The 20,788-nt window shown below is 41.8% G+C and overlaps 3 protein-coding genes across 15 annotated transcripts in view; 2 read left to right on the forward strand and 1 right to left on the reverse strand.

The window, feature by feature from the left end:
- On the forward strand, positions 1-6,612 carry LOC131136567 (sodium- and chloride-dependent creatine transporter 1-like). 8 transcript variants are annotated; one of them, XM_058083578.1, is made up of 15 exons: positions 1-502; positions 1,256-1,360; positions 1,460-1,522; positions 2,104-2,235; positions 2,443-2,698; positions 2,798-2,930; positions 3,070-3,204; positions 3,305-3,408; positions 3,952-4,076; positions 4,169-4,281; positions 4,358-4,498; positions 4,898-5,000; positions 5,086-5,186; positions 5,263-5,433; positions 6,285-6,612. In XM_058083578.1, exons 2-15 carry the CDS (start codon positions 1,276-1,278, stop codon positions 6,411-6,413), a joined length of 1,791 nt encoding a protein of 596 aa, XP_057939561.1. In that variant the 5' UTR covers positions 1-502; positions 1,256-1,275; the 3' UTR covers positions 6,414-6,612. The 8 variants fall into 8 exon arrangements, with proteins under 8 accessions (XP_057939561.1, XP_057939563.1, XP_057939559.1 ...); XM_058083580.1 differs by having other exon boundaries at positions 1,256-1,355; XM_058083576.1 differs by having other exon boundaries at positions 2-523; positions 6,285-6,611.
- Positions 6,606-18,991, reverse strand: si:ch211-117c9.2 (solute carrier family 26 member 6). Of its 4 annotated transcripts, XM_058083572.1 has the most exons (19): positions 18,720-18,991; positions 17,417-17,556; positions 16,186-16,296; positions 15,924-16,096; positions 15,678-15,842; positions 14,575-14,727; positions 14,128-14,210; positions 13,576-13,723; positions 10,601-10,714; positions 10,448-10,525; positions 10,221-10,316; positions 8,761-8,867; positions 8,621-8,690; positions 8,463-8,555; positions 8,261-8,353; positions 7,932-8,186; positions 7,816-7,870; positions 7,606-7,736; positions 6,606-7,538 (listed from the first exon to the last, which is right to left on the reverse strand). In XM_058083572.1, exons 1-19 carry the CDS (start codon positions 18,857-18,859, stop codon positions 7,512-7,514), a joined length of 2,232 nt encoding a protein of 743 aa, XP_057939555.1. In that variant the 5' UTR covers positions 18,860-18,991; the 3' UTR covers positions 6,606-7,511. The 4 variants fall into 4 exon arrangements, with proteins under 4 accessions (XP_057939555.1, XP_057939553.1, XP_057939552.1 ...); XM_058083570.1 differs by having other exon boundaries at positions 6,606-7,736; positions 7,932-8,183; XM_058083569.1 differs by having other exon boundaries at positions 6,606-7,736.
- The window catches only part of LOC131136568 (NUAK family SNF1-like kinase 1), a 23,262-nt gene continuing 9,275 nt past the window's right edge, over positions 6,802-20,788 (forward strand). For 2 of the 3 annotated variants that reach the window (XM_058083585.1, XM_058083583.1), the window contains exons 1-2: positions 6,802-6,908; positions 11,136-11,251. In XM_058083585.1, the coding sequence (XP_057939568.1) occupies positions 6,903-6,908; positions 11,136-11,251 (122 nt within the window). In that variant the 5' untranslated portion in view covers positions 6,802-6,902. Of the gene's footprint in view, positions 6,909-9,644; positions 9,770-11,135; positions 11,252-20,788 lie in introns of those variants that run through there. The other variant, XM_058083584.1, reaches the window with a different exon arrangement.

The following is a 20,788-nucleotide window of genomic DNA, read 5'->3' on the forward strand; positions in this document are numbered from 1 at the left end:
TAATGAGCCGTTCAAAAGAACCGATTCGTTCGTGAACGTCACAACACTACTTCTGAAACATCCATATGTCAGCCTTTGTTGAATGACGAGCCTTTCTCGCGTCACAGCATAGCGGCGACACAAGGACCAACGTCCGGCATGTCATACAACTGAAGGTCCGTGTGTGTGTGTGGAGCGCCTAGCATTCCTTCTCGGAACCCTTGCCTGCACTTGTGGAAGAAGCTACACGAAAAGTCATCCTCCCCCTGTGGATCTGCTTTATTTAGCGGCCATCCATGAGATTCTTCAGGCTCACATTCAAGTGCTTCGTCGACGGCTTCTGAGTCCCCCTCCCGTCCCTCATCGCCCAGCCTACTGACATAACCCGCCTGGTCCGACCTCTGCCTCGTTTTGAGTTAACGGATGATTTCATCATCAAATACAGTCTGACATTTATTATAGTGTTTCAATAGAAAGTTGGGAAAAACAACAACACACCAGCTAGCATCCAGTCAGTCCTAAGGTATGGGAGAGAATAATCAAGGTAGGCACGCTGTTTGAAGAGTGTTAATGTTCACAATCACAACCGAAGTTATAATAGTTATTAACGTAATTAACGTAATGTACAGTAACACATTTGTGGAGGACAGGAAGTGACATCAGTGGTTCAGACTTTGACTGTTTAGCCTAGCATAGGTTAGCTAGCTGACGTTTTACCAAGGGACATGTAACAATAAGTTATCTAAGTTTCATTTTTGAATATATATAGCATATTAAATGTGACATGTCTGAAATGTAACATTTAAACTCCCCTTTGTATCAAGCACCTGTGTTAAAACACCTTTAATTGGTAGTACAGTGGAACCTCAGCTAGCATAGTTAGCGTACAATATGGTGCTCATCTTACTGAACACTTTTGTTTTTCCTCTCATTTAAAAAAATAAAATAAAACTTTTACATAAGTTATCCAAGTTTCATTTTTGAATATATGTAGCATATCAAATGTGACATGTCTGAAATGTAACATTTAAACTCCCTTTTGTATCAAGCACCAGTCAGTGTTAAAACCTTTAATTGGTAGTACAGTGGAACCTCAGCTAGCATAGTTAGCGTACAATATGGTGCTCTTCTTACTGAACACTTTTGTTTTTGCTCCCATTAAAAAAAAAAAACTAAAATAAAACTAAGTCAGTGTCTAAAATCCCATTTTCATCTGTTCAAGAACGCTTCTTTCAAAAAAAACATTTGATCACAATCCTTATGTGATCCCGTCCAGGTGAAATCTGCCTCTCACAGATGGATGCAGGAGACTTGTCCGAAGGGGACGAGGGGGACTCTGCTCACCCTCTGCGGTCTGTACCCGGAGTGGACCCAAGGTGTGGTGAGTGTGAAAGAGTGACCCAGGACGGAATGAATAGGGCTGTAAAAGTGGAGAGAGCAACCTGGACCAGACAGATGGATTTCATCATGTCATGTGTAGGATTTGCTGTCGGCTTGGGCAATGTGTGGCGCTTCCCTTACCTTTGCTACAAGAATGGAGGAGGTGAGCTGAAAAACATTAAACAGGCTCTGATGGAGTTGTGGAGTCCTGTAGAGCAGCTACACACAATAACCCGCACAGAAAACTTTCTAGATCTTCCAGACTCTGCACCTATTCCATCTGTATTTCCTTGGATTTGTGCTTCCCATCAAAACAATCTGTTTTAATTTGTTCCACCCATGCCCCGCCTCCAGGCACACCTACTCCCCGATGATTGGGTGTTCATAATAAGTGAATAAAGCTCCCTGAGTTACCATATATGAACTAAAGAGTAGTCACCGCTACTGCCCATGGAAGAGCACTCATTGTCGGACACACTTTGTCAGAGAGCTCAGAAGCCGGACGCGAGGGCACCGCGTTTAGTAATTGCAGACAAGGTCACCGCAACATTGGTAGTGCAAATGTGAGCATTCCATGTTTTTTGCGTGTCTGACATTAATGCATCTTTCCCATCGAGAGCGCATTGTTTACGAAATGTACTTGTTTCATACTCGTATCCGGCAAAAATACATTATCTGTAGCCATCCCTAGTGTATATATATATATATGCACATTATGACACATTGTTGGGATTCCTGTTGCAGGTGTGTTCCTTATCCCCTACTTGTTGATAGTTTTCCTTGGTGGCATCCCAGTTTTTTTCCTGGAAATCGCTCTGGGACAGTTCATGAAGCAGGGAGGGGTCTCTGCCTGGAACATTGCACCTCTTTTCAAAGGTACTTCTGAGTGTCAAAGAAGTAAGAGTAAACTTGCACACATTTTGCGGTGAGTTCACAGCTAGATCTCGTAAGCGGCATGAAAATGATGCATGCTAGATATTTGGAACATTTAAATATTTTCTTTGCGTACTGTCATGCAGTCCTGCACATTTGACGCATACCTGTGCAGTGCAGTCCACTTATGTTGTCTTTCTTCTCTGCCAGGTCTGGGCTTGGCATCGATGGTGATTGTGTTTTACTGCAACACCTTCTACATCATGATTCTAGTGTGGGGTCTCTACTTTCTCTTGAACTCTTTCTCCAGCCCACTCCCATGGGCCACCTGCGGACACCCCTGGAACACCCCTAACTGTGCAGTAGACTTCCATCGCATTTGCAACAACAGTGCTGCCACTGTTGAAGACATGAACAGCTGTATGGAGACTGAGGGCAAGCGCTCCCCAGTCCTGGAGTTCTGGGAGTATGCCATCTCTTATCTTGAATTTTGGGGGGCAGTTTTTTTTTCAAAACCATGATCTCAAATTATAGATATAATCGTCACTTTTATTTTCGTCTTCAGACACAAAGTTCTCCATCTGTCTGGTGGCATTCATCAGCCCGGTAACATCAACTTGGAGGTAATGCTGTGTCTCGTAGGCACCTGGGTCATTGTTTATTTCTGCATATGGAAAGGAGTGAAATCCACAGGAAAGGTTGGTCACATGTTTTACATTCATTGTTACTTAAAAGCCATTATCACATTGTGTTAGAGCATCTTCCTCAGATGTTAATGCTCAATGGATCCTACAAATGTCCCCTTTATCTACTTTATATTTATTCTACTTCCTCTAGGTTGTATATTTCACAGCCCTGTTCCCTTATGTAGTTCTGGTTATTCTCTTGGCCCATGGTGTCACCTTACCTGGAGGTATAGAAGGGATTACATACTACCTGAAACCAAATTGGTCCAAACTGGGAGAAGCACAGGTATGACTCAATCGTGTCTATTCATTTCAGGCAGTTTAATGAGAGAATACTTGAGTTTCTCATCAAATTCGGTGTTATAAATAGTTAATCCTTGTTTTAGGTGTGGATTGATGCTGGCACACAGATTTTCTTCTCCTATGCTATTGGACTCGGTGCTCTGACTGCACTGGGCAGCTATAACCGCTTCCATTACAACTGTTACCAGTGAGTTAATAATACATGTCTTCCAAAGCATCTTTAACACAACCTAGAGTGGTACAAATGTAAATCACATTTACTAAGGGAAGTAGTCATGTGTTTAAACCACAGTAATATCTTGATTGAACGTCCGGTAGAACTAAGTGTCTCTAGACATTAGACGTTTAATTATTATGGTCTATATAGGAAGTGCTTTATAGCCTGACCCTCAAGAGACTTATTTTTATTATGCATGTGCACTTCTATTAGGCGATCTTACAGAATGAATGAAGATGCTTTGTTGAATGAGTGGAAATTAGTTTAGTCATTCTTACTGATATCCACGGTTATTCTCCAGTGCCATTAGGCGGTGCTGAGACAAATTCTGGAAGTGACCTATGGAGAGCTTCAGGGTGTTGTCTTGCTCATTTGTACCAATTATGATGAAGATCTGACCTTGTGGAACCAGCTTATTAACATAACCATAATGTGTGTCATGCCATCAGTGGCATACAATATAGCAAAGCATATTTCCATCAGTTCTAATAACTCCTTTCTTTACCTCTTTAGGGATGCATTTTTGCTGGCTGTTATTAATAGCGGAACCAGCTTCTTTGCAGGCTTTGTCGTGTTCTCCGTGTTGGGCTTCATGGCTGCAGAGCAAGGTGTGGACATCAGTAAGGTAGCCGAGAGCGGTAAGTGGACAGCTTTTCCAAAGTGGATGTTGCGTGTCAGAAATATTATATTCCACAGATGTTGTATACTCATGACTGATGTTTATGTTTAGGTCCTGGCCTGGCGTTTATAGCATACCCCAAGGCTGTGACGTTGATGCCTCTGGCACCATTGTGGGCAGTGCTCTTCTTCTTTATGTTGCTTGTGTTGGGCCTGGACAGTCAAGTAAGATGGGTTAGGCTTGACCTCTTAGTACCATCATATTTTCTGTTTTTTCACCTCCATTCCCCTTCTCGTTCAGTTTGTTGGGGTAGAGGGTTTAATAACTGGAATCATGGACATGCTTCCTCCTAAATTAGCTCAAGGCTACCTGCGACGGGAGGCAGTAACAGGCATCTGCTGTTTTATCTGCTTCATCATTGACATGTCCATGGTCACAGAGGTACTTTTTTTTTTTTTACTTTGTGATTTAAAGTTGGTTTTAGCCTAATGGAAGTCAAGTATTGAGTATATATAACGATATGCACCATAAAGTGCTCATGTCACCAAAATACATAGTGTTTTCCATCCATCCATAAGGGTCATTCATGGGTGTATGCTGGAGCCTATCCCAGCGGACTTTGGCCAAGTGGCCAGCCAATCACAGGGCACATATAGACAAACAACCATTCACACTCACATTCATACCTATGGACAATTTATAGTCACCATTTTTGTGATGTTGTATCACATTAGCAACTTAATGTTTGACCTGGTATGACATTGGGTCACGTTATCATCAGGTGTCGTACAAAGTTTTAGTTTGAAATTCTCAGTGCTCATTTTGCACTCTTCCTGCCAGGGCGGGATGTATGTCTTCCTGTTATTTGACTACTATTCTGCCAGCGGCATCACTCTGCTGTGGCAGGCTTTCTGGGAGTGTGTGGTGATTGCTTGGGTCTACGGTGAGATATAAGCTCTGCATCTCTTTCTCAGCACCAACATTCATAAGATGACAGACTTTCACTGGTTATTATGTCATCTTGACAGGTGCGGATCGTTTCATGGATGATGTGGCTCGTATGATTGGTTATCAGCCCTTACCCTACATGAAGTGGTGCTGGTCCTATGTCACACCCCTTATGTGTGTGGTAAGTTTGATTTTATCTCCATGTTTTTTTTTTTTTACACTGGTGGTGGTATCAAATATTGTACATTCGCTTCCAGGGAGTCTTCCTATTCCATGTTGTGAACTACAAGCCCCTGACCTACAACAAAGTGTACACCTACCCAATGTGGGGTGAAATGTTTGGTTGGATGTTGGCCCTTTCCTCCATGCTTTGTATCCCCCTTACTGTTGTCTACAAGTTGATGCGCAGCAAAGGATCACTGCGGGAGGTCAGTATGTTTGTCTGTATGCACAGCCATGTTTTGGGCAAAGTTTGGGCACCCCAGATCATTTTCAAGATTTTGCTTTATAAATCACTGGAGCCATATCAGTGACTTATATCATCTAGCACACCAACACAGTGATACATGAGAAGTGGAATGAACCATGATGAACTATCTTTGATCTCGGGTCATTTGACAGTTGTTTTGGGGCAGCCACTCTTCACAGAAGATGCAAAGAGACTTGCCAAACACAATTTGTGTTCCAATAATTAGTGCTAAACGTATTCAAGTCATAACAACAAGGGTTAATTCCACTTCTTGTCTATCACTGTGTTGGTCTGCTATATATTTAACTGAAATGGCTGATCCCAACAACCAGTCAAATCTTGAAAATTATCAGGGGTGCCCAAATGTTTTCGTACTATTGTGTATGTGTGTGTAATATATATATACATATATATATATATATATGAAAATTGCACTGGACAATAACACATTTATTTACCATTTTGGCGCTTTCTAACAAGAGAAAACATTTTCATTGGAGTTACCTATTTTGATGCCCGAACAAAAAAACTTGTATATTATAGCCAAGCTACAGCGATATTGTTCCTATTTGTTTGCTGTCAGCATTTTTTATTGAGAATTGGAGCACAAAAATTTTGTGCTGGAAGACACAGCCATCCCAATGGAAGCGGACATTGTAAATGTTGATATTTAAATGCTGTTCTGGGGGAGCAAAAAGTGCAATTTTCTACAGAAGTATGAATGTGTCTGCTTGGCATTTGTATGTGTGTGATTCGAAGTACAAAATGGACACCTGTAATGACCGGCTCACTATCCATTTGGATATGCAGCGGTGGAAGCACCTCATCACACCACTTTGGGGCAGCCACCACCTGGATTATCTTAACCCAGAGAATGAGGCCAAACTGCTGCCTCCTTCAGGAGCCAAGAATGCTCACCTCTGCGAAAGTGTCATCTAAAATTGAAACACGGCGCTAATGTTATCTTATCCATATATCAGCAAACACCACACTAAAGTACTAATGAATTATACTGTATAGACTTACTTGGTGAAATGTTAAAATACACAAAAAGAATGTACCAATATTTTGGATCGATACTCAGAAAAAGCCTTTATAGAACTTCAGCTGATGTACAGTTTTATTGTTGTGTGTAATATAATCAAATATATTAACAGGTGTGGTGATCACATGGTATTACTGTATGTGCCTTTTAGTTGATTGGTACGAAGGGTACACCTGTGGTTTTGGTCCCGGTGGTGGAGCACTGTACCAGCCCTACACCCTAAAGAGGGGGCCTTTTGATCTCGGCTGTTTGTGGATGATGTGGTCCTCCTCAGGTTGTGACCTTCAGCGTTTACTGGGGTGGTTTGCATCTGGGATGAGACTCAGCACCTCCAAATCCAAGGCCATGGTTCTCAGTCAGAAAAGGGCGGAGTGCTACAAACTATGAAGGTACCTCCAGATTCCCCCTTGTCCTGGGAGGGTAGGGGGGCTTCCTTTGACACTGTTTCATTGTTACCCCAGGGTACTGATAGCCTGCTGGGCCCACTATGCTTGAAGGGATATGAAGCTCTACAAAAGCCGATAATAATAATTATAATAATGTGCCTGGCAAAATGATCCAGTTCATTTTCGTTTATTATGTGACTCATTTACTATTTACAATTCTGAACTATTTTGTCACATGCAATTGCATTTTTTTTTATTAGTTGTCTCACAAAACTACATATGTACACATTGCGGCTAGTTCCATTCCCATTTTAATTTTCCCTTCCAGTGATCTACTGCTCTCTAGCCTAGGATACCAGACCATTAGTTATGTCATACATTCTTCTCAAACCCCCACCTCTCAGAGCCATGGAGTGTGAGAGATCCACTGATGTATAGCTGGCTATCATTAGTCCACGTAACAAATCCTGTTGTCACAGCAACGGCTCCCTGTATTTCCATGGTAACCTAGCCACTATGCGGTGGACCAATAGTGAGCAATGGAACTGTCATCAGAAGGAGGAACTAAGATGCAAGATGAAGTTGGGAAATGCTCCCCTCTGCTGGTCACATCTGAGTGTTGCAGAAAACATCCTATAAAAATGAAGACAAGCTGAGCCAAAGTTTTAAGATGTGAGATGTAAATTGAGTATGAACTCACAAAGAGGGTGTCGGTCTGTCCCAGTTCCTTGAGAACGTGCAGAACTGCATCATGAATAGTGACAAACAGTCTGCTCTTTTGGATGGACTCTGAGAAGAAACCTGCCTTTTCAAGCTGCTCCACCACACAGACTAACGTTTAAGCGGAAAGACACAAATGACAATATAGAAGAGCAATCACTCATGAATGGGAGCGTCCTTTACAACTGACCTTGGCAGCCAGCTAGATAGACTTCCACATCAATTTCTTTTAAGTCCCTGAATATCTGAAACAACATTGAGAAGATAAAAAAAAAAACAATCATAGTAATTGTGGCATTGACGTACATTTTTCAAGGTCTTCACAGCAACTGTGTCCACAAAGCTGGTTGTCGAGATGTCCAAAATGATACTGTGGGTCCCGCATCCGTAGGCTTGTCTTCTCTCCTCTTTGCTATCTTTTGACGCCTCCGTGATGTCATCACAATGGAATACACTGTAATCTGAATTTGATGTCATGTCAGGTTGGAAAGCCCAGTTTACTTGGCCGTTACAAACTTGGCCTTGTTTCTCTTTCAAAGAGAACGAGTCACCCTCCATCTGCTGAAACATAACAATTTTATGAAAGAAAAATGTATTTACAGTACGAAGATGTATGAAATGCCAAATAACCATACGTCATTTGTCTCGGTTGCTTTCTTTTTCTCTTGCTCTTTCAGTGTCTCATGTTTTTTCTTTGCTGCCAACAGCTTCCCAATTTGAATCCCACTCTGTATAGAAAGCATTGAAAATAGAGACAAAACAGCTCGATTAGTGAAGCAATGAAAGGAAGTAAGTGATGTAGAGAGCCTACAAACAAGCAAGCAAGCAAGGACACACCTTCTCCTGTAAGGCCTCTAAGTACATCTCTGCATTGGTGTAGTAGATGGTTGCAGAAGAACGGAAGATTTTAATACCCGGAATCTCTTTAGCCTGTAGGCACACACATAAGAAAATATATTTCTAAGCTTTGCTGTGATGACATGTAATATCCGTACCTCTTTGTATGTGTCTATGTCCAGATATAAGTCAGTGGCTGGCACATGACCCAGGATGGAATAGCGTGGCCTGAGAGACAACATCCAAAACATTAAACCATCTGCATATGAAACGCATAATAATAATAACATGCGCTTACAACTGTGTTCTGAAGATGACGGTTAGTATGGAAAAGCCAATGGAGACAGCCAAACCAAGGTCCAAGTTGAGTAGAATGGTGCTGATGAAAGTTACCAGCCATACAAGCTAGAGGGCAGGAGAGTACAATCAAGTGCTGAAAAGGCTCAAGACTTTATGAACTTGGACTAGGGGTTTTCAAAGTGTGTTGCAATGAGTCCCCTTAAGATTAGAACACAGCGTAGTTTGTTTACTGTCATATGAATTCAACATCAAATTGTTTTGTGTTTCGCTAGGGCTGTCAATTGATTAAAATATTTGCGATTAATCGCACTTTGCCACAATTAACTCAGAATTAATCACATTTAACAAAAGTTTTTTATCAATAATAAGTCTGTGGTAATCGATTCAAAGTGCAACTACAACGATAATTACAACAATTTTTATGTAAAAGGATATCAATTTCGGAACTATGGGCCATAATATAAAACAATATAGTCAGCAAGCATATTTTTGTATTACTATTTTTATTATTAGCATATTAGCTCCTAAGCTCGCCCACAAACATTCAGCAACGACAAAATGTGAGCGAGTAAGACCTCTCACACTGACACAAATATGTTTTTTGGATTACAATGTCAGCTCAAAATAAGATTTGCTTATTTATGATAAGCTTCAATGCATCTTTCCTTCATGAAATATGCAAATGAAAATACCTAAAACACAGGGCAATAGTCATTAAACATGTCATAAAAATTGCAAACTGTAATTTCATTTCTCTTTTAAAACACATTAAAATACATAGAAATCAATCATTATATACTGTAAATAAAATTTTATTACAATAGTGGAACTATTTATTAGAAATCCAACAGCTGCGATTTGTCCTACTTTTTGACAGCCGTTGAACGCAGCATGTACGTTCTCCGATGCAAAGAGGGTTGCATAGATGTATTTGGATGTATTTACCCCCCTTTTCTTTCACCCCATATTTGCTCCCAAATGCTGATACTATGTGAGAATGCGCAAAGGTAAGATTCGATGACTTTGTGTGCTAATGTGCATCATTGTGGTAGTTCAATGCTAGTTCGCTAATGCTAGCAAAACACTGGACTTCATTCACTGGACTTCTCGCTACAAGAGCCGTATGCCAGGGCTTTTAAGCTAAGTTTACCAATCTAAATATTTTTTTCTTTCTCCATTTACCATCAATATTTGTTCCAGCTTGTGGCTATAGAGTTACCGTACTTTATTCAAACTACGGCATGGGCGGAGGATCAAACAGGAAGTGTGCACGTAATCGCCTGTCAAAAAATAGCACTGTTAAAGGAAACATTCCTTAACGCGTTAACTTTGACAGCCCTAGTTTAAACATAACATAAGTTAGCATTGAAGGTTTTATTTCTCTCAAACTGCTGTGGCTCCTTGGGGGAGGTCTGCTTCACACTTTGAAAACTGCTGTTTTAAAGTGTTGAGTCATACCAAATCGACCCTGTTGGTTCTCCACAGCATGGGCACATCCATAAACTGCTTGAACATTCCTTTTAAGTTCACAAACACTATTGTGGATAAGACAGCCTGCAGAACACACACAGTCTAATGACGTGACTTTTTGACCTTTCAAAGCGAGAAGAGCAAAGGTGGTGGCACAAGTCTTTTTTTTCTGCTTTGAAACGTAAAATATGTGCAAAGAAACAACGTAGCAATACCTTGGGTAGATCTTCAAAAAGAGATCCTATTTTTAAAACCGTTACGAGGACGATAATGGAAGAAATCAATCCTGCAACCTGTCAAAACAAAGCACATCATCACGTGTGTCAAGATGAAATAATAATAGGATCTAATGATGTATGTCGGTTTACTTGAGTCTTTCCCCCGGTACTCTCCTGGACAAGACTTCGTGACATGGAAGAAGTCACGGAATAACACTGAAAGCAGCCACCAACAGTGTTGCTGAGCCCGAGAGCAACCAACTCCTAGAAAACAAAAACAATAGTCAACATTAAATTTAATTCACTTAATTGCAGTTATGTCCAGAGTCGACCCTCTGGTTCATTACGCTCATTTTTCGCCCCTTTGTATTGAGTTGTGGACTCCTATAGAGCAGCTACATACAATAACCTGTCACCAGGGGTGCTATATGTTTGGGTTTGGATCCCCGGATGCAGAGGCAAGGAAACTCCAGGTAAGAAATGTTTAATGGAATAGAATGTACAGCAGGAAACATATAGACATAACCAGCACAGAAAGCTTTCTAGTTCTTCCAGAATCTGCACCTATTCAGCTGTATTTCTTTGGATTTCATGGTTCTGTTTTAAGGTATTGCAACCACGGAATGGTTGTGGTTGAATTATTTTGCCCACTGCTGACTTCCAGTTTCTGCTCCCATCTTTATAGGAGGTGATAATCGGCGATTTACATACAGCCATGGATCCCGGATCTGATCCGGAAGTGGAGACTGTACAGTCCGATGTTTCTCAAGAAAAGAGGTTACTTCAAGACGTTTCTCAGCGGTAAGTTGCTTTAGCATATAGACTTTCGACAGCATCGGTAACGTCAAATGTGTTTAGTGGGACTACCCGTGTGTAAAAAAACTTGGGTAAAGCTATTAGCGATCCCACTTCCTGTATGCTATAATGCTACACAGACTTACTGTTTGCCCTTCTGACTCTTCCACACCACAAAGTAACGTTGGAAAGGCATAGGGCTTCAGCAAGTTTACTGGCTAGTCCAGCTGCATAGTGACCCATGTTCACAAAACAGTCCAGTGTCAAATGGCGTTGACAGATTAAAATGCATTTCTTTTGCTGGTAGGGAATCAGGAACTCCAACTACTTGTACCTGAAGGTGGCGTCTTGAGGAATTGTAAACAAACGCGGCTTTCCCGAAGAGGCATTGCTAGCAAACAGTAAACAGTAATCAGCAAAGCAGCGCTTGGGGGAAGGAAGTCCAGCCCTCTGTGATGTCACAAAGGAACAGTTTTACCACGCCTTTTGAAAACAGAGCGTTTTGAGCCATCTCAAACTTCTTTCAGGGCTCACTTCCAAATGCGCAAACCTCATAATCGGAAAATCCGGCATGGTTTAACATGAGATTACAACATTCTAACTACATTTATAAAAGTGGAAAAAACACCATAGGTCCTCTTTAACTTTCAACAATATATAACATGCCATTTTGTATGCCACAAGTGTTTTTTCAAAAAGCACATAGCAGGCAAATAACAATTATCAGTGTGTGAAAATGTGAATCTTTGTTCAAGAAAAACATTTTATTTGAAACAGAAATATGGTTCTCACTTTATTCCCAAATAAGGGAACTTTATCTTTGTTTATAAAGAACCGGTTCAGTTTGAAATTAACTTGTTACTTCAAGGGGTTTATATGTGTTTGCTGAAGGATCTTGTAAAATGTTCATTTTACTATACCCGAGGGGGATTTACATTCCAGTTGCACTTTATTCCCAGCACGGAAATTTGTTCTGTTTTCTAATTTAAACCTATTTGAAATAATCGATTCTGTTGTCTTTTGTAGTCAAATCTAAACCATTTTTTGTCCTGGAATAGTATAATTGGTATAAATGGCCTTACATAATAAACAGATTGGCTCTTCCAGGGAAAAGTGTAATCCAATCCAGGTCTCATCTGGCATTCCGGACTCCAGGATGTTACCCGGAATGAATTGTGGCCAATTTGGTCACGATTGTGTACAAATTGCTACATTTCGCTGTAGGCGCAATGGTAGTAATGATCCAATCTAGTATGTGTCAATGTTCAGTGGCTGTTGCTTGTAGCTGTTCACGCTAATATGTGTCCATATTCATTGAATGTAACTTTATCTAATAGCACATAAACAGAGATACGTTTGCCGGGACTCGCAAGAGAAACAAGCAACTAGCTCTACAGTACAGTAGTATTAATTTAATCACCGGAAAGAGACCGAAAATGACCCGTTTAAATGTTGACAATGAATGACTCCTGATTGGATAACACAACATTCAGTATTTGAATAGAAAAATCAACATTTCTCTTACTCGACAGTTTTCTCCCCAAGTGTGGTGACGAACGAGGTTTCTGTGCATGTCTGCCGTGCCGCTTGTGTGTCGTATTTGTGTCGCCACTCCTTACATCTCGCTTACAAGTCCCATCCACACTATAAAACCAAAGAGAGCCCACACTTTTGACTTCAACTACGCTTGCGTATCGTTCAGTTTAACTTCACCGCCCAAGTCTACCATGACACAGCGTTTTTTGTTCTTCTTCTATAGAAGAGGGCCAGGGTTTCCAATATCTGGTCAACTGAGAGAGTAATGGTCCAGAGGAAAGGTCTTTGGTTTCTCTGGCTCTTATTTTGGATCTGTCTTTTTGTGTTCCCACTACATCCGGGAACAGACTTCCGGTAGTTTTGCGCTCTGCGGAGCCATGAACAACAGATAGAGCCAATTTGTAATCAGTCTCTCACTATTTTGTCTCGAGTATCCTCATTCCTACCAGTTGCTCACCTCCTGATCTGCTATGTTTATGTTTACCTGCCTTCCAGCTTCTGCTTCCGGTTTTCACATTTTTACACCAATCTGAATCGGAACAGCAACAGGTCAATCGGAAAAGCCAAACTTTTACCCAGACTGAAAGGAGTATAAGCGCTTGTGTAGGCGCACCCCCACATGAAATGTAGCTCATATATTCTTCATAACACGTGTAACACTTAAGTAAATTAATGTGGTTTTGTTATTGAATTAACAAATCCTCGCCAGAGTTTCAAACAGAGACAGGAAAGTACATAGAGCTGACATAATGTGAGTGACATAATGTTTATATACTGTACATTGTGTACCTTACCTGGTTGCTATCCACTTTGTAGCCATATTTGAGAGCAAATGTTTTTCCGAGAGAAATACTGATGGCGTAGCCCACAATGGCCACAGCAAAAGCGTCGCCTACGACCTCAGAGAATAGTGTCACGTCCGGAGCACGAGGGGCCTGAAGCCTGGAGTCAAATAAAGAAAGTGATAAGTGAGGTTTTTTTTTTAAAGGTTCTTTAACTTTTTCTCTAACTTTTTTTATCCCAAGCTTTTCGGCTATTGATTCTTTTTGACTTAATCCTGTGTGACTGCGGCTTAAGTAAATACTGCATTTATCTCACATTCTGCACCTGTCCTTTAATAATCCAATCAGTATCTCCAATTGTTCGTTATCTACAGTTTGAAACCAAAACATTCCGTTTCTCCCTGCACCCTCGCCTAAGACAAGGCATGCATAGTGTGACCCTGGATTCCTGGGCCCACATATCAGTCAACCAGAAACTATTCTGTTTCTGTTCATGTTGTTTTATCTTGCAATGACAACTTTCTGACACAAAAAATGCATCTTAATTCACAAAGATTAACTCACCCACTCGGAATCTCGCCAACAACATCAATGTTGTATTTGGCAGAAAGGCCACAAAAGTGAGTGATGATTGTTGCTATTATGATCTAGATAGAGAAGGTGTGCAAGTAGGATTTGTTGAGTTAGAACAGTACTTGAGAGTAATACAGTGACAATATCTCTGTGTGGGGCTTGCTGTGGGTTTTTTTTCAGCATAATCCCAAAACATGTTAGGTTAACAAGAGACTATATCAGGGTTCTTTGATTAAAATTGAATGTTGGTTTATATTGTTCTGTCCATTCACTTTTAAATTTAAATTTTCTTACTTTTGAGCAAGCCATGGTTCTCATTTGTTCAGCACAACTATTTCACATAACCTTAATAAATGACGAAATTCCGCCCACAAACTGTGCTGCGATCGGTCCGTGAGCATTATTACCAAAGGAAATAACAACAGGAGGAGGACTCACCACGATGAGTTCTATGGGGATAGGCAGGAGCAGTTTCTGCCTGTAGCAGTCGTTGATCTCTTTGACCACAATGAGAATAGTGAGTGAAACCAGACTGACCACAAGCTCTGGGACAACCGTCTGAGGTAGCAAGCTGCATATTTCCACCACAGTCTGAGTGTGAGGAACAAAAAAAGAGAAAGATTGGATAAGTTAAAAATGATCTAAAGGAAAGGTCTGCATGAGAGTTAGGGCTCTAATTTTGTAGAACAGGCGCAGGCACAGCGCACCTGCGCTGCCACATCAACGCAGGGTGTGGGCAGCGCACTTTACAAGCAGAAGCAGAACCCCAGAGATGAGGGATGAGTGGAGCTGTGTTCTTGTGTTTTTTTTCTGACGGAGTTTTCACTTCTAAAATATTAATTTGGAGGCAATTTCATTTGACAAGCCATTTATTTTGGGCGTCACCCTGAAAATTGTGCCTGTCGGTCAATTTACCACTGCGCAGGCAGCGCTTCGCCTGCGCCAAGACTACACCAGGTCCGTGCTGGCGAGCTTTTTGTCAGGAAATTGTCACTGCGCCAAGCTGGAAATATGGACACCTCCCCTGGTGCGCCACTATGTCCATCTCGGCGCAGTCCAGTCCACCTAATTACCAAATTGGCTGCTCACATTGGTGCGCTGGATGAAAATTGTCACTGCGCCAAGCTGGAAATATGGACACCTCTCCTGGTGCGCCACTATGTCCATCTCAGCGCAGTCCAGTCCACCTAATTACCGAATTGGCTGCTCACATTGGTGCGCTGGATGAAAATTGTCACTGCGCCAAGCTGGAAATATGGACACCTCTCCTGGTGCGCCACCACGCCCATCTCGGCGCAGTCCAGTCTACCTAATTACCAAATTGGCTGCTCACATTGGTGCGCTGGATGAAAATTGTCACTGCGCCAAGCTGGAAATATGGACACCTCCCCTGGTGCGCCACTATGTCCATCTCGGCGCAGTCCAGTCTACCTAATTACCAAATTGGCTGCTCACATTGGTGCGCTGGTTGAAAATTACTAGTGCGCGGGGTGCGCCATGCACCACGAAATTAGAGCCTTTAAAGTATGTACCATACTCACATAAATAAGAGAGAGGGGGCCGGAGAAGCGAGATGGTTTAACTCCAAACAAATATTTCAGCTGAGAGCTTAACACATGGCACGCTGATGCCGTGGTGTAGCCTCGGACCAGTGGCTCGGACAAGTAGGTGACCACAAAACCAAATTTCACCACACCCAACAGGATCTTTGGGCGACAACCACAGCTCGTCACAAAAGCAACAACATCTCAACATTGAAGAAGATTTTGAGAAACGTGGACACACACCTGAAAAAGCCCCGCCAGAACCGTGAGAGCACAGGCTATTTCTACTCTGTAAGCATCTCGTTCATCAATATTCACGTGTGCAGTGCCATTGGTAGCGTTAACGATAAAGTTACTGTCTGGTGCCAGCCGCTCTGTCACACTCCCGATCATGATGCTGACTACTGCAAACGTACCTGGACACATGAAGACATTTATTACACATACAATATATACAGTAGGGGCATGTGTCATGTAAGGATGTCTCCATCTGCTTTCTTCTCACCGATGGAGATATGTTTGGAAGTGCCGAAGATGAAGTACACAAGCACCGGGTAGAGGGAGGTATACAGGCCAAACACTGGCCGCAAAGAAGCCAGAAGAGCATATGCCATTCCTGTTTAAAAGAATATATATATTATATATTATTGGTTATCCAATGTCTGCAGTGCAGTCAAACACAATCCTATCCAAGACGCTGATTGCTTTAATTCCAATAGGAAGGTTTTACCTTAGAAGCGAGAGCCCCTACCGGACGACTGAGCTCATTTCAGGCGCTTGTATGCGCCATCTTGTTCTTTCGGTCACGACCCAAAGCTCATGACCATAGGTGAGGGTTGGAACAAAGATCGACCGGTAAATTGAGAGCTTTGCCTTCCGGTTCAGCTCTCTTTTCACCACAACGGTCCGGTACCGATCCGCCTGTCGACCTCAAGCTCCCAACTTCCCTCACTCATGAACTCTTCCACTCGGGGCTGGACCTCATTCCCAGGGAGGGAGCACACCACGCTTTTCCGACTGAGAACCATGGCCTCTGATTTGGAGGTGCTGAGTCTCATCCCAGAAGCTTCACACTCAGATGCAAACCGTCCGAGTAAATGGTGGAGGTCACCGCCTGAAGAGGCCATCAGGACCACATCATCCGAACATAGCAGAGATGAGATCCTAAGACCCCCGAACCGGAGGCTGCGGCGAGAAATTCTGTCCATGAAAATTGTGAACAGAATCGGAGTCAAAGGGCAGCCTTGGTGGAGGCCAACGTTCACGGAAACGCGAACCAAGCTCCTGCTCCACCAAACCCGTACTCCTGGAGCACCCCCCAAAGGGCGCCATGAGGGACACGGTCGAATGCCTTTTCCAAGTCCACAAAACACATGTAGACCAATTGGGCAAGCTACCATGCAACCTCCAGCACCCTCGCGAGGGGGTAGGGCTGGTCCAGTGTTCCGGGACTGGGACGAAAACTGCATTGAACCTCTTGTAGCAGAGCTTCAACCAACGGTCGTACCCTTCTCTCCGGCACCATGGACTAGACAGGCTCTTTCCTCACCAGAGAAGTGACATTCAATGTCCCAAAAACCAGATTTGGTTCTCAAGACACAATGCCCCGGACTCTTACGCTTGCCCCCGCAGGTGGTGGGTCTACAAGGGGGGACTGTAGGTGCATTACTTAGATATTCTACAATAAACCAAATGCTAGCGCCCCACTATTGTACAACTATACTACACATACAAACCCTGCGGTAGATGCATGATGCCCACACTGCAGCCAGAGATCAGGTCGCCAACTGCATTTTCTTTGATGGAGTATTTAGGAAGCCAGCCAAGAACGGGCACCCAGCTCAACAGGACTTCCTTAGCCCGGGGCACCGAGCACCTAGCAAAGTCAGTCCACAAATGACCCAATCAAAGTACATCAAAATCATTACATAAAAAGTCAATTACAATTTATTAATTTATTAAGCAGATCTGAATTAGTAGCAATGGTTTTCTAATAATAGGTACCGGTACTGAGTCATGGTCCACCAAAATGTACCAAAGATTTGAGTTGTGAGAGTTGTAACACATGCTGCAGCGTTTCCTAAGTGGCCTTGAAAAAGGGCCACATCGGATAACATGTCTGTACTCAAATGTAAAAAAAAAAGAAAAGATGTTTTTGAAGTGAATGATAATGTTTATAAAGGTAAAAGCTACTTATTCTACTACTTCTCTACAAGAGAGGAAAAATATGATCTCAAGGAAGAACTACATTTGAAACACTTATATGCTAGGACTACGTTAAAAAGCCATAGCATTTCAGTATGTGGAATCAAACTATGGAATGGATTGAGTAAGGAAATCAAACAATGCACAACGATGAGCCAATTCAAGAAACAATACAAGCAGTTGATGTTTGCTAAATACAAGGATGAAGCGTCTTGAACCAGTCATGATGTGCTATATATATCACTATATTGACACTTACTATGGTACCCATTATGGCATTGGATGCTCATATCACCTTGTACTTCGGTACGAGGTACATTATTTAAAAAAAAAAAAAAAAAAAACTTTTTTTGGGTATTTTGGAAAGCAGGAAGTGAACAAATGTAACAGTTACTGATTGTAAAAGTACCAGATGGAGGGGTAGGATTTAATAAGCTTTGCTTCTTCCTACTCCTTTTGGACATGTGGAACTGGGAACTGATTATGGGATGCACTCAATTGTAATCTGATGCATGTTCAAATAAAACCATTACTATTACCATTACTTAATGCATCAGACACATTGACCTTAAAAGTGGGACAATGGCATTATACTAACACAGCTCAGAATGAAAATAATACACAGTTTTGTTGACAATGTCTAAAATATTATTGTTGTTTGCAGGAGTGTTATTGTTTTTCAGAAACTGCACTCATTAAAAACAGTAATGGACTTAATGGACTTCATTATTAATCATAACAACTATGCTTGGACTGGAGACATAATGGAACCATAACAAAATCTACCCACATTTACATTCTCTCACCTGTTTTGGGTTTTTGTTTTGTTTTTACCTCAGGGAGTCTTTCACGCATTCACCGAAGGATGGCTTAGTGGACCATGTTCCTTTTTGTGCCAGTTCATCCAAACATAATTCATCCAGAACCGGCCGATGTACAAAATACTGACCGAGGGGCTGTTCCCCATCCTCCATGTCAGCGTATATTTGACTCAGTGGGTGTCCTGGTTAGAAAACTGGTTCCGTGCCCTGTGCCTCAGGATCCTCTTCACTGTAAAGATGACATAGAGTCGCAATGTCGCTGACTGAGAAGTGAGTCAACACCTCTCTCCGTGCTGTCAGTTGAACACCGTCCCGTTTCTGCAGCTACTTTTGTACGGTGGGAGTGACTGCTCCTTCCCAGCTCCTCCATAAGCATGGAGGAGGCACGCCTGAGGGAGTGTGGTATTTTCATGACCCAATAGTTCCCAGTAGTTATGGTTTTTAAAAAATGATGACATTAATTTAGCAGAAGTATTGCCTGTTTTGTTTTAATTTGAACAAATTGGATATGAGCAAGGTACCCAGCTACTACTTACTTTGAAAAAGCACTTTGATGGAGCTCTTGAGCAGGTTAATGTTTACATGGGCAATTGTTAAAATGACAAATGACATTATTGATTGGGGTTTATCTTGTTGCACAGAACGAGAGGTGAGGCGGGTGGTAAATGTTTTAAGGCAAGATTAAAGTGTCGAAGAGTCTTAAAGAAAGGGATCAGTGTGGATTCTGGGGGCGTAGGTTATTTTAGAGCCATTCAAATTATTACTAGAACAAGTAAGAATTTAACAGCTGAATTAACTTTATTACTTTACCCCCTCTAATTGGAGGTCTGATGTATGGTATCGCCTACATTTATGACTTGGATCAATTTTTTTTTCTTAGATCATAGCATGCCGATATTGACATTGTGACCTTGGAAAAGAACTTCTTGTTTTGTTTGGGTTTTGTGAGGAAATAATACAATTTACGGTGCTGTGCAGTTAATGTAAAAAAAACAACTGACTCTAAAATGACTAACAATGTGAAAAGCAACAGGAAGCATTCCTGCACATATTAACCGTGGCCGCTGTCACACACATGTAAACGTTTGCAGTTAAGACCGTAGGAACATGTTTGATGATCAAGCAGACCTCGAGAACACAGACACTGTTTGGTTGAATGAATTAATGGAGCATGTTAATGTTTAAACAAAAAAACAAGCTCAGCTTAAATTGAAAAAAGCAAATAAATAGAAACAAATTTTATTGATTTTCATGATGTGGCGCAAATTGTATGGTGACTTTTATGTCTCAGTGTTGCACGTTTACTCCACGTTTCAGCTTATCGGTAGGTAAATATGGAGATGAATGATTGAGCTGCAAGGATGAAGAGTTGAGGTGTTTGATAATCTGTTTGCCGTCATGGAGCTCTTTATGGACAGAAAGGCGAAGTTGGGCAGTTTTCCTGACCTAGATTCTCCACGAGCAAGAAGATAGAGAGGGGACTGATACATTTTGCACTGTTGGATCTTCAGTGGGTTCTTTTAAAAGAGCTTCAAAATTGAAAAAGAAGAAACGGGAGTGTGACCGATTGTCTGTCAGCCATCCTCGGCATTAATGAAGGTTGTTTCTGATGCAGAGTGCAGTCCAGTAACAATCAGATGGCATTTACAAAAGGGTTTATAATAATATGATCCCAGTACCCAAAAATTCAACCATAACTAGCCTCAATGACGACGTCCCTGATTGGTTCTCAAACACATCAACGACCGTCTCCCTTCCACACTCGACCGCCACTTTGACTCAAGACTTGTACACAAATAGAGCTGTTTAAATGTCTATTCTCTGAGCGACAGGAAGTCATATTTCCTGGTTCTAGTCAGGACTCTCAGAACTCAAAAGTACACTAAAATATCCACAAAATACCAATACGCCTGTCACTGTGCAACAAAGGTTATGGTGTCAATCCAGTATTATGACATATCAGAATGACTAACTTTTTCCACGCATTCAGTTGAGCAACTTCATAAGCAAAACAAGACACATTAGTTGAATCAGTGACAGCTGGTCAGGCATTGTGTGCGTCTCTGTGCACCATGCTCCCAT

The sequence above is a fragment of the Doryrhamphus excisus genome, chromosome 10 (assembly GCF_030265055.1).
Source record: "Doryrhamphus excisus isolate RoL2022-K1 chromosome 10, RoL_Dexc_1.0, whole genome shotgun sequence".
NCBI classification, from domain to species: domain Eukaryota; kingdom Metazoa; phylum Chordata; class Actinopteri; order Syngnathiformes; family Syngnathidae; genus Doryrhamphus; species Doryrhamphus excisus.